This window comes from Scyliorhinus canicula, chromosome 10 (assembly GCF_902713615.1).
Source record: "Scyliorhinus canicula chromosome 10, sScyCan1.1, whole genome shotgun sequence".
Taxonomy (NCBI): domain Eukaryota; kingdom Metazoa; phylum Chordata; class Chondrichthyes; order Carcharhiniformes; family Scyliorhinidae; genus Scyliorhinus; species Scyliorhinus canicula.
In genome coordinates this window covers 58,425,460-58,439,004 of record NC_052155.1, presented here as the reverse complement: position 1 = coordinate 58,439,004, position 13,545 = coordinate 58,425,460, and the positions used below count along the sequence as shown (strand labels likewise).

General features: G+C 46.4%; 1 protein-coding gene across 2 annotated transcripts in view; it reads right to left on the bottom strand.

Moving 5' to 3' along the window:
• Window positions 1–8,978, bottom strand: part of rad54b (RAD54 homolog B) — a 213,489-nt gene extending 204,511 nt beyond the window's left edge. Inside the window, exons 1-2 of one of the 2 annotated variants that reach the window (XM_038809014.1) lie at window positions 8,686–8,978; window positions 1,348–1,543 (exon numbers count right to left, since the gene is read on the bottom strand). In XM_038809014.1, coding sequence (XP_038664942.1) covers window positions 1,348–1,543; window positions 8,686–8,811 — 322 coding nt within the window. In that variant the 5' untranslated portion in view covers window positions 8,812–8,978. The remainder of the gene's footprint in view (window positions 1–1,347; window positions 1,544–8,685) is intronic. The other variant, XM_038809015.1, reaches the window with a different exon arrangement.
• Between the last annotated feature and the right edge of the window lie 4,567 nt (window positions 8,979–13,545).

The window sequence follows — 13,545 nt, the reverse complement described above, 5'->3', positions numbered from 1 at the left end:
GAGGGGATGTGAGGAAAAAGATTTTCACCCAGATGGCGGTGGGAGTCTGGAACTCACTGCCTGAAAGGGTGGTGGAGGCAGAGTCCCTCATAACATTTAGGAAGTATTTATATGTGCACTTGCAATGCCCAGGCATACAAGGCTATCGGCCAAGTGCTGTAAAAAGGGATTAGAATAGTTAGATGGGTTTTGTTTTTCAGCGCAGACGTGATGGGCCAAAGACCCTTTCCTGTGCTGTAGAGACCTCTATGACTCTAAATAAATATGATGTGGAGATGCCGGCGTTGGACTGGGGTGAGCACAGTAAGAAGTCTTACAACACCAGGTTAAAGTCCAACAGGTTTGATTCAAACACGAGCTTTTGGAGCTTGAATCAAACCTGTTGGACTTTAACCTGGTGTTGTAGGACTTCTTACTCTAAATAAACAAGCCATCATGCCTAACAAGAAGCAACCAGCACTTTTAAGGTGTTAGGCTTGACTCAGAAGTACAACTTAGTGAGGATATCATGGGGTCAGGCTCAACTTTAGAGGAGCATGCAGTCGAGGTTGACGCTTGATTATATAGCTGCACATTCTGAGATGCCATCTTTCAGACGAGAGGTTCCTCTTGGATAAACACAAAAGAACTTATGGCACTATGCTCAGAAAAGCTAAAGAGTTCACCTTGTGCGCTGATCAACATTTATCTTTCAACCCAAAACTACCCTCCCCAAAACAAGAATACTGATCGTTTATCTCAATGCAATTCTTGGCTGCGCCCAAAGTGACTGCTATATTTCTCTATATCACAACAGTGAAAGTATTTTATTGTCTGTGAAGTGTTTTGGAATGTTACAGGGACATGAAAAGCACTACACAAATACAAGATTTGTCCTTTCTTCTTATGCTGTGAAATTTTCGTAGCCAATCTTTATACTTTCCTGAAATACAGGCGAGATATTATATGCAATGATATCACATATCAACCGTTATGATGTAAAAAAAAAAGTCCTACTGCTGCCAAAAAAAAGAAAATCAGACTTTCGAGGCAAATTTATACTGTACTACCAATTTAGAATTGGTGCAAAGCTAAACTTGTGCAGATTAAATCCAGAACTACAAAACAAATTCATTCCAAAACGAAGTGACCGAGACTCTTCTCAGGCCCTCAGCACCAGATTTAATTTGCAATTGCATTAATGTTATAGTTTTAGCAGAAAGATACTCAGTGTCAGTAGTAAGACTCCTTTCTTTGCGACTGCATGTCTCGTCTCTCTCTGCCTGAAGTACTTTACTAGGAAATGGCAAGTCACACAGCTAATCCAGAATTTCATTTCAGAGTGTAACAAAATGAACTTGTAATTACCAGCCCGAGTTGTACCTGGTGCTCCCACCGATGAAGTAGGTATGGTGGTCAAATGGTCAGATATCTCAAGGTGACCAACTTCATTCACATTTTCTGTAGTTTGGTGAGAAGAGCAGGTCTGGATTCCTTCACATTTTGCAACCAATGCTTTGGATTGCAATAAATGACTCTGATTATCGTCACTTTCTTGAGGTGCCTAAAATAAAAAAGGTAATAAAATAAATCGAAATCACCTCACAACCAACTTATTTTTATTGATTGCCATTAAAGTTAACACGAGAAACATTTTTTTTAAAAATACATTTAGATTACCCAATTACTTTTTCCAATTAAGGGACAATTAAGCGTGGCCAATCCACCTACTCTGCACATTTTTAGGTTGTGGGGGCAAAACCCACGCAGACACGGGGAGAATGTGCAAACTCCACACGGACAGTGACCCAGAGCCGGGATCGAAACTGGGACCTCAGCGCCGTGAGGCGGTTGTGCTAACCACTGCGCCACCATGCTGCCCTAACACAAGAAACATGAAAACAAATTGGTACATTCAGATGAAGGCCAATGCTCTGGTCTACGACACCACCACAGGTGTACGCATATATTACTGAACCAATACAACTTGAACTAAAATATGGGTTGTAATATTGTGGAAGAAATAAAAAACTGAAGCAAATATGGATTTTCACATTACAGAGCTCGAGAAAGAATGAGTTAGAGTACAGACGGTGCATAAATATTGATCTTACGTAAAAACACAAGAAATAGGAGTAGACCTTTTGGCCATCAAACCTGCTTTGCCATTTAAAAAGATCATCTGATCTGATTGCGGCCGTAACTCCACTTTCCTGCCTGACAACAGCCCCTTCAATGGCAATCCATTCAATGACCCAACCTCCACTGCTCTCAGGCAAATTCCAAAGATTAATGACCTTCTGCCATGACCTAATGTCATCCCCATCCGAAATGGAAGATCCCTTATATTTAAACTGTGCCCCTAGTTCTAAATTCCGCCACCTCCTCCCGGCATCCACCCAGACAAGCCCCTCAGAATCTTATCTTTTATTAAGATCACCTCTCATTCTTCTAAACTCCAGTGAGTATAGGCCTAACCTGCTCAAACTTTCCTCAGAGGACAAATCCCTTCAGCTCAAGAATCAGCTGATTGACTTCCGTTGACGGAGATGTGCTGATAGTCGCATATCATATACATAAAAAATGAAATAAAAACCGCTTATTGTCACGAGTAGGCTTCAAAGAAGTTACTGTGAAAAGCCCCAGTCACCACATTCCGGCGCCTGTTCGGAGAGGCTGGTACGGGAATCGAACCGTGCTGCTGGCCTGCATTGGCGCGCTTTAAAAGCCAGCGATTTAGCCCAGTGTGCTAAACCAGCCCCTACATAGATACATAGAAAATAGGAGGCCTTTTGACCCTTCGAGCCTGCTCCGCCATTCATCACAATCATGGCTGATCATCCAACTCAATAGCCTAATCCTGCTTTCTCCCCATAGCCTTTGATCCCATTCTCCCCAAGTGCTATATCCAGCCGTCTCTTGAATATATTCTAAGTTTTAGCATCAACTACTTCCTGTGGCAATGAATTCCACAAGCTCACCACTCTGTGAAGAAGTGTCTCCTTATCCCTGTCTGAAATGGTTTACCCTGAATCCTGTGACCCCTGGTTCTGGACAAACCCATCATTGGTAACACCTTCCCTGCATCTACCCTGTCGAGTCCTGTTAGAATTTTATAAGTCTCTATGAGATCCCCCCTCATTCTTCTGAACTCCAGCAAGAACAATCCCAACCTAATCAATCACTCTTCATGTGACAGTCCCGCCATCCCTGGCATCAGTCTGGTAAACCTTCGCTGCACTACCTCGAGAGCAAGAACATCCTTCCTCAGAGAAGGAAATTAAAACTGCATACAATGCTCCAAGACTGCCAAGTGGCTCTCGTCCAGAACACAGTAAAATAGGCACTTTTGGCCAAATTTAGCCTTCGCCCTCGGAGATATGGAAGAAGGAAAGTTTGCCATGAACTAGTCGCTCAAGAGGCTGCAAGGAAGCCAGAAACGGCGGAAAAGGGCTGAGCAGCAAGAGAGCGGGTTGGTGGACCCACGAGGCGGTGTCCCTGGCCACCCAAGAGAGGGAGACATGAGACTTAGATAGTGGGCTCCCGCTCTCCTCCTCCTCCCCTGCCCCCTACTGGGAGATGGATGAAAGACATTGCTAACTAAGGAACTGACTGCAATAAAAGAAGAGATCAAGGTAGAGATCCAAAAGCAGTCAGGGTGACAGAGGCGCTGGTGCCATGCAGACGATGCTGGATGGGATGAGAAGGAAGCTGGAGGCCCAGGGCAAAACAATCCAAAAATAATAATAATAATCTTTATTAGGCTTATATTAACACTGCAATGAAGAAACTGTGAAATTTCCCTGGTCGCCACACTCCGGCACTTGTTCGGGTACACAGAGGGAGAATTCAGAATGTCCAAATCACTGAACAAGCGCATCTTTCAGGACTTGTGGGAGTAAACTGGAGCATCCGGAGTAAGCCCACGCAGACATGGGGAGAATGTGCAGATTCCGCACAGACAGTGACCCAAGCCGGGAATCACACCTGGGACCCTTGCGCTGTGAAGCAACAGTGCTAACCACCGTGCTACCATGCCACCCTCGGGCATCGATGGATCAGGGCAACCGAGATAAAGAGGTTGGTGCAGACCCAAGGGAGCCTGAAAGGGAAGGTTGAAGACCAAGAGAACCAATCCAGGCGACAAAACATTTGAATAGTGGGCCTGCCAGAAGGAATTTAGGGCAGAGGCCCAATCGACTACGCGGCCCAGAGGCTGGACAACTTGGTTGGATGGGATAGCTTTACCAAGCCACCAGAGATCAACAGGGAACATAGGTCACTCCGATCAAAGTCAAAGCCGGGGAGCAGCCGAGGGCGATAATAGCCAATCTGTACAGGTACCAGGATTGGGAGAAGGTCCTGCATTGGGCTCGGCAGACAAATGCAAGCAGTTCGGAGGGACACAGGATAAGGGTATACCAGGACACGGGGGCGGATCTGGCAAACCGCAGGGCTGAATTCAACAACATGAAGTCAGCACTATACAAAAGCAATGTTAAGTTCTGGGTGTTATTCCCAGCCAGGCTCTGGATGACATATCAGAATAAGGGACATTATTTTACCACCACGGAAGAGGCAGACAAGTTCATCTGTGCAAATGGACTGGACAAAAGGCAAACAAGGAAGCGGTGCAGGTAATACAGAGAAAAGGTGACAGCATGGACAATTTTGCACAGGACTGCACTGTCTCGCTACGAGTGAGGGAGCTAGCTCATAGGAAGGTAGGGGCGAAGGCAGCAGTGAGGGTGAGGAGGAGACAGAGAGGGCAGCAACAGAACGGGTGTAGGAGGGGGTCAGAGCTGGCCGGATGCTAAAGGACATAGCTGCTAGACGGGGACTGCAGCAGGTGGTGAGGGAACCAAAAGAGGGAGAAACAAGCTTTGACTCATCCTCACCAATCTGCCTGTTGCAGATGCATCTGTCCATGACAGTATCAGTAAAAGTGGCCACCGCACATTGAGGATAGTGTTGTGTAGCACTACTACCTTGCTAAGTGGGGTAGACTTCGAACAGATCTAGTAACTCAAGACAGGGCATCCATGAGTCACTGTGGGTCATCAGCAGCAGCAGAATTGTATGCAACCACAGTGGCAGCCGTGTGTACCATCTACAAGATGCACTGCAGTAACTCATCAAGGTTCCTTAGACAGCAGTGGATCTACCTACACCTCAAGGACTGCAAGGTTCAAGAAGCCAACTCACCAACACCTGAAGAGCAACTAGCGATGGGCAATAAATGCTGGCCTAACCAGCAACGCCGACATCCTGTACATATATTTTTTTTAAAACCCCATCTACCACCTTAAATATTCACTCCCTCCTCCACTGACACACAGTGGCACCGGTGTGTACCATCTACAAAACTCATCAAGGCTTCTTTGACAGTGGGTGGCATGGTGGTGCAGTGGTTAGCATTGTTGCCTTGCGGCACCGAGGACACAGGTTCGATTCCAGCCCCGGGTCACTGTCCATGTGGAATTTTCACATTCTCCCCGTGTCTGCGTGTGTTTCACCTCCACAACCCAATAATGTGCAGGGTAGGTGGATTGGCCACGCTAAATTCCTTCTTAATTGGTAAATAAAAATGAATTGGTTTTATTTTACTTTTAAAAAGGCTTCTTTGTCGGCATCTTCCAAACCCACTACGTCTACCATATAGAACGACAAGGGCGGAGGCACGGCAACACCGCCACCTGCAAGTACCCCTCCAAGCCACACACCATCCTAACTGTTCTTTCGTTGGGCCAAAATCTTGGAACACCCTTCCCAACATCATTCTGTAGGATGTACCTACACCACATGGACTGCAGTAGTTAAGAAGGCAGCTCACCACCGCCTTCTCAAGGGTAATTAGGGATGGGCAATAATTGCTGGCCTGGCCAATGACAAATATATATACGTATGGCAATTAATGCACTGGGTCAAAAAGAACTCAGGTTTGACATCAGATATGTGGCAGGTTAACAGAGCGACTAGTGATTCCACATCCCTGACAAAGTAATTGAGGGAAGGAACTTAATATATGGGATTCACAAACACCCAAAGCCTACCACTCTATATCAATATGTCAGGCTTCCCATTTCCCACTGATGACATAGAGCCACTTTCCAGGCCTTTGGGCTCTGGCTCCAGTGATTCCTGAAAGATCACCATAAATGCCTCCACAATTTCCTCAGCTATCACCTTCAGAACCCTGGGGTGTAGTCCATCCGGTCCAGGTGATTTACCCACGATCAGACCTTTCAGTTTCCCAGCACCTTCTCCTTAGTGATGGCCACTACAGTCACCTCTGCCCCCTTACTCTCCTAAAGTTCTGGTATGCCACTGGTGTCTTCCACTGTGAAGATTGATGTAAGTATCTAGTCAGTTCCTCTAGATATCTTTGTTCCCCGTTACTACTTCTCCAGTCTCATTTTCCAGTGGTCCAATGTCCTTTCTTGCCTTCTCTTACCTTTTATACAACGAAAAATACTCTTGCAATCTTGATTTATATTGCTAGTTGGCTTCAGCTTCTTCCCCCATTATTGCTTAACCCAAAGCCAACGCAGGCCGGCAAGCACAGAGTTGATCAATAAATGGGGTTTGGTGTGAGTCAGGATTTGAGGAGCAGAGTTTAGGATAAGCTTACATTTATTAGCGCAAAGTTAATTTATTCCAAAATGGTGAGGAGTGAAGACAATGGCTTCGGTCTTCCCAATCTTTAGTTGACAGGAATTTTCTGCTCACCCAGTACTGAACATTGGGAAAACAGTGTGACAATTTATTGACAGTGATGTGCGAGAGACAGAGAGAGAGAGACAGAGAGCGCTGGGTATTGTCAGTATATAGGTGAACCTGTCAGTGTGTTTTTGGATGGGGCTGTCAAGGGGTCTTCAGAGATTGTAGATGGCACAATAGTTTCCAAGGACGGAGGGGTCAAAGGCCTTTTTTAAAAAGGAAAGTGGTGGAGATGTCAGATTTACAACGGTGGTGGGCAAAACCAGAAGAGGTTAAAATAATTTACAATATCAGCCAACCTGGAAGTCAGGAAGATGGGGGGTCGAGAGTTTTCGTGGGAATAGAATCAAAGGAGCAGGGGTTGCATATACTGGAAAGGATGAGCTCAAGATGGCATGAGGGGTGATAGGAGAGAAACTGGAGGAAGGCGCGAGTAAAGGTTAGGGCAGCACATGGCACAGTGGTTAGCATTGATTTTTTTTTTTATAAATTTAGATTACCCAATTATTTTATCCAATTAAGGGGCAATTTAGCGTGGCCAATCCACCTACTCTGCACATTTTTTGGGTTGTGGGGGCGAAACCCACGCAGACACGGGGAGAATGTGCAAACTCCACACGGACAGTGACCCAGAGCCGGGATCGAACCTGGGACCTCAGCGCCGCGAGGTGGTTGTGCTAACCACTAGGCCACCGTGCTGCCCGTGGTTAGCATTGATGCCTCACAGCTCCAGGGACCTGGGTTCAGTTCCAGCCTCGGAGAACTGTCAGTTTGGAGTTTGCACTTTCTTCCCATGCCTGTATGTGTTTCCTCCGGGTGCTCCGGTTTCCTCCCACAGTCCAAAGATGTGCAAGTTAGGTGGATTGGCCATGCTAAATTGCCCCTTAGTAGCCAAAAGGTTAGGTAGGGTTACTGGCTTATGGGAATAGGGTGGAGGGTGCTCTTTCCAAGGGCCGGTGAAGACTCGATGGGCTGAATGGACTCCTTCTGCACTGTATTTCTATGATTCTATGATAAGGTTCGGACACAGGAGAACCTTGGAGGCAACTTAGCCCACTTGGCCTGGGAGGTGAAGTGAAGAAAGAGGCAGAAGCCACTGTTATTCATTGGAAATGATTGTCGCTGGCATTGCCAGCATTCATTGCCAAACCCAACTTCCCTCAAAAAGGTAAAGTTGCTTGTAGCATTACCAGTCAGTCTTTAAAAATTAAAGTTTTACAAACATGCAAACATATTAGGGCAGCACAGTAGCACAATGGTTTGCACAGTTGCTTCACAGCTCCAGGGTTTCAGGTTCGATTCCCCGCTTAGGTCACTGTCTGTGCAGAGGCTGCATGTTCTCCCCGCGTCTGGGTGGGTTTCCCCCAGGTGCTCCGGTTTCCTCCCACAGTCCAAAGATGTGTGGGTTAGGTGGATTGGCTATGCTAAATTGCCCTTAGGTTAGGTGGGGTTTCTGGTTTACGGGGATAGGGTAGAGGTGTAGGCTTAAGTGGGATGCTCTTTCCAAGAGTCGGTGCAGTCTCGATGGGCCAAATGGCCTCCTTCTGCACTGTAAATTCTATGAAATTCTATTAGCAGAGGAGTTGGGAAAGACATCAGAACTCAACCACAGCCTGCAACTGCACCTTGACATTACACAGAAATGGGAAATCTGGATATTGCAATTAACAAATAAACAGGACATTAAAAATATGAACAAGACATAAACATCAACAATAAACACGGGCAGTGAAGCAAAAATCAAAAACGTGGCAATAGGAAGCAATCCTTCTGGAGAGAAAATGCATTTCCTCGGAAAGATTTTTAAAGTATGGATTTTAGGAGTTAATGATCAGGCTGTTCTAATATGAATGAAATAATAAGAAAACTATCTCATATTGCCAGAACCTACGATTGACTTTTCTAAATCAATCCCTTAAACTTCGCCCATGTCGGTTCACAATGCCGGTGCCCAGTAGCCCTAACTAAAGTGTGTCTTATTTGTACCTCGTTCCTCTCCTGGAGTCTGGTGGCTCCTGAAACAGGCTCCCGATAGGTTTTCCCAGGTGGGATGAACCTGAATTTCTTTGCTGCGTTGCCGCTGAGCTGACTGGGAGCTGCAGATCTTCTCATTTCAAACAGTTATCACTTTGACACCGGAAGAGGAATAAGTGGGTGGTCAATAAATAAATTAAATCCTATGGTTAAAGAGCGCCTCTGGTGAGCGACCACTTCTGTTACTCCAGCCGATTGATGGGGTAATAATGCAGCTCCTTCCTTTTGTCTTTCCCGCCTTCCCGAAGCGCGACATGATGCGCATGCGCAACTCTTTCGAGTCAAGGCTCAAATGCACTTTTCAACTCTGCCACACTTATATGGTACTTGTTCCACAATATTACGTGTTCAACTACTTTCCATGGCTACGGCTTACTGTGCCTTATTTGAAAAGCAGGTATGAAAAGCAGTGCAATATTTTGTCAGGATTTATCCCCTGCAGCTCCATAAGGCAGCACTCTCCACAGCTGATCCAGGGACCTACACAGAGATGAACGTGGACTGCCGCTGGAGGACTATCAACTCAATGAGAGATGCTGTTTGCAAAGAGCTGTAGACGAGCAAGTGTTGTTGACTGGCACATTCCAAAGGTCCAAGACTACATGCTGAGGGACACGTGACAGCAGAGGCTCAGTGGGGAAATTCCACATTCTAAGGCCCTCCTACCATCACAAAATAATAAGAAGTAGGCTCAACAGGATGGATGCAGGAAGGATGTTTCCCTTATCTGGCGGTGGGTCTAGAGCCAGGAGAGATTTACGAGGATGTTACCAGGACTTGATGGTGTCTGAGTTATAAGGAGAGGATGGATAGGCTGGGACTTTTTTTCTATGGAGCGTAGAAGGCTTAGGGGTGATCTTATAGTAGTCTATAAAATAATGAGCATAGATGAGGTAGATAGTCAACATCTTTTCCCAAAATGTGGAGATGCTGGCGTTTCTTTTCACAAAGGTAGAGGAGTCTAAAACTGGAAGGAATAGGTTTAAGGTGAGAGGGGACAGATACAAAAGAGACCATGGGGGGGATTTTTTCACACAGAGGGTGGTGAGCATCTGGAATGAGCTGCCAGAAGCAGTGTTATAGGCGGGTACAATTTTTTCCTTTATAAAAGCAGTTAGACAGTTACATGGGCAGGGTGGGTATAGAGGGATATGGGCCAAGTGGGACTAGCTTAGTGATAGAAACTGGGCAACATGGACAAGCTAGGCCGAACAGCATGTTTTCATGCTGTAAACATCTATGGCTCTATGGGACATCTAGTAACCGAGATGAGGAGGAATTTCTTTAGTCGTGGTAAATCTTTGGAATTCTCACCCCTGAGGTTTATGGAGGCTCAGTGATTGAGTATGTTTAATTAATTACTTAATGGTGAAGGTGCCCCTATACTGAATTTTACATTCAGTTTGAGGGGGAGAAGGGTGGGTCCAAAACTGGTATTTTAAACTTAAATAAGAGCATTTATTTATTTTTATTTTTTTTTTTTAAATTTAGATTACCCAATTATTTTTTTCCAATTAAGGGGCAATTTAGCGTGGCCAATCCACCTACTCTGCACATTTTTGGGTTGTGGGGGCGAAACCCACGCAGACACAGGGAGAATGTGCAAACTCCACACGGACAGTGACCCAGAGCCGGGATCGAACCTGGGACCTCAGCGCCGTGAGGCGGTTGTGCTAACCACTAGGCCACCGTGCTGCCCTAATAAGAGCATTTATGAGGGCATGAAAGCTGAGCTAGCAAAAGTGAAGTGGCAAATTAGGTCGAGGGCTGTAGAGTTCCAGGTAAGTAAGCCATGCCCTGTTTTTACAGCACTGGCTGTGGTAAACCAGGTAGGTTTAAATGGTTTATAGGTCATTGACAAGCCTGGGGGAATGTAAATGCATAAGCTAAGTTGGTCAAATTTAGGGGTGGTGGTCGGGTTGGGTCGAACGGCCCCGCCCTCCACAAGACTCCCCGAACCGCCCTCTGGGACCCCTCCCATGGAACTTCCCCAACCCCCCACCCTTGGAATTTCCCCCAACCCCTGACTACACAACCCAGGCCCAATCTAACCCCCTCCCTCGCCCCAAGGCCCAGCCAACCCGACGCAACCCGATGGCCCTCCCAAGACCCAGCCTTGCATGACCTGATCGCCCTCCTCCCCCGTCTCCCCATCTAAGGCCCCTCCTCTTCCCCCCTAGCAGATGGCGGCAAACAGCTACCCGAAATGCAATACAAGCAAACCCCATCTCTTGTGGAACGCTTCACTCGCCTCCCCCCCCCCCCCCCCCCCCCCCCCCCCCCCGGTAAATTTCACCTTCTCCAAATAGAAGAATTCCATTAGATCCCCCAGCCACACTGATGCATAGGGTGGAGAAGCTGACCTCCAGCCCAAGAGACCTGCCTGCAAGTGATCGACAAAGCAAAGGTTAAAACATCTGCTCTCGCATTCATTTGCGACTCCAGTAAGTCCGACACCCTGAATATGGCCCCCAGGACACTAGGCTCTAAATCCACATGCAAGATTGGCAACATGGAGGATGGCGCAGTGGTTAGCACTGCTGCCCGACTGCACCAAAGACCCGGGTTGGATCCTGCCATCTATCAGACAGTTTTCCAGAAACACCTGCAGCAGAACAGTACTGGTTTCATCCTTTCCTTTGGCCTATGTCAACATGAGGCAAGGCGGGGGAGGTCATGATGCTTGGGCAACTCAGGGTCTCCATACTATTTTCCCAGAACAGCTCTGTGGTTTATGTTGGCATAGCATGAGAAGAAACAGTTACTGATTATAAGCTCTTGCCCGATTGGTGTAGAGCATGACCACCAAGGGTTACTTCCAATGATGGGGTAGATCATCTTTTGTTATTGAATAGCTACCACCTGCCCCAAACTGGGTAGCTCCCCGTCGGTTAGGTGTTACTGTGCTATGGCCTGCTTGACTCAATGGGTGCTTAGAGCTTACAGAGTCATCACTTGACAGGTAGGTTACTAATCTCTGTACCAGACAAGACAAGCTCAACAAAGAAGGCACCAGTCTTTCGCATTGCAAGCTGGAATGTAAGGACCATGAGTCCTGACCATACCAACAACCATCTGCAGGTTGATGATATACCCAAGACAGCTGTAATCAACAAAGAACCTCCAAGGCTCAATCTGGACATTGCTGTGCTTCAAGAAATTGGGCTCGCTCAAAGTGGATCCCTTAAAGATAAACAATACATGTGCTTCTGGTAGAGGCAAATTCAAGTGGCAAGACGTGAGAATAGAATGGTTTTTGCAGTAAAATGATTGGCTAAAAATTGATGATTACACCCCCATAGATCACTGAGAGAGACTTCTTACTCTTCACTAGTCAAGAAGCGTGGGCCCAGTTAGTCTCATGTGCATCTGTGGCTCAATGTGCACCTCCATCCCAGATGTCAAGATCAATTCTATGAGGCAACTGATGCTCCCATCAGCAGAACTCCCAGTACCGAATAACTGTAGCTTCTAGGGGACTTCAACACAAGGGCAGGTACTAACTACGCAGATTGGCCAACATGCGTAGAGCACTAGGGAATTTGCAAGATGAACAAAAATGGACAGAGATTGCTTCTTTCATGGACTTTGCGTGAAAAACAGCTGCTTCCAAGCAAAACCATGCCACAAGGTGACCGGGTACAAACTTTAACAGTGTCCTCATCTGACTGCCACTGACCACTTGTTGGTGTGTAGATAGAACAGGTTTTGGCCAAGGAAACTATCCCACCCAAAGAAGAAAGATCTTTATGCAGAGTGCCATTTTGCTCTGAGTGCGGGAGTTAAGGTAAGAATGGAGCTTAGAGAAGTTGGGGAGCGGAGATTTAAAAAGAGCAGGAGCTGAGAGGGACACCTCCGGGCAGGAGGCTGAGTTTGAAAAGCAATCCAGGAGTGACATCATAGGAAACCCAAAGCTGGTAAGTAACAGCTAATTTGCATTAACTATTCTAAATTCTGATTTCTGATTAAAGATAGAGAAATATCTTTCAGATTAGAAAGATTAAAAACCAGCTGGAAGTTTAAATTAAAGAAACAAACAGGCGAACAGGCGCTGGAATGTGGTGACTAGGGGCTTTTCACAGTAACTTCATTGAAGCCTACTCGTGACAATAAGCGATTTTCATTTCAAATTAAAAACTAAGTAAACAAAATAGAGATGCAGGGCCAGGTGTTGTGTTGTACCAGCATGATGTAGGAACTGGTGGACCCCATTGTGGTTGCTAGTGAACACATCTGTAGCAAGTGTTGGTTGCATGAGGAATCTTCTTTCAGATTTGATGAGTTTTGTATACTGCGACACATCAGGGAGGGGGAGAGTTACCTGGACACTGTATTTCAGGAGTCAGTCACACCTCTCAGATTAACTACCTTGAATTTGGTCAGTGGTCAGGGACAGCAGGGTGTGCCAATGAGTGAGACTGGTAGAAGGATCCAGGAGGTAGGGTTGTAGGAGCCTAAGTCCTTCATGTCCAATAGGCTCAAGATTCTTACTCCCTGGGCGGATGAGAGCAGGAACTGTGGGGTGAATAAGCAAACTGATCACAACACTGTGGTATAGGGAGTGGGGGGAGAGAAAAGAAATGTAGTCATAATAGGGGATAGTCTAGTTGTGAGCATAGACACTGGTCCCTGTGACCAGGAGGATCAAGAGTCCTGAAGGTTGTGTTGACTACCTGGTGCTCGGGTTCAGGATATCTCATCTGGGCTGCAGAGGAACTTGAAGTGGGAGGGTAAAGATCCAGTTGTCATTGTCCACGTAGGTACCAACGACATAAGTAGGACAAGGATAGAGGTTCTGCTGAAGGAATATGA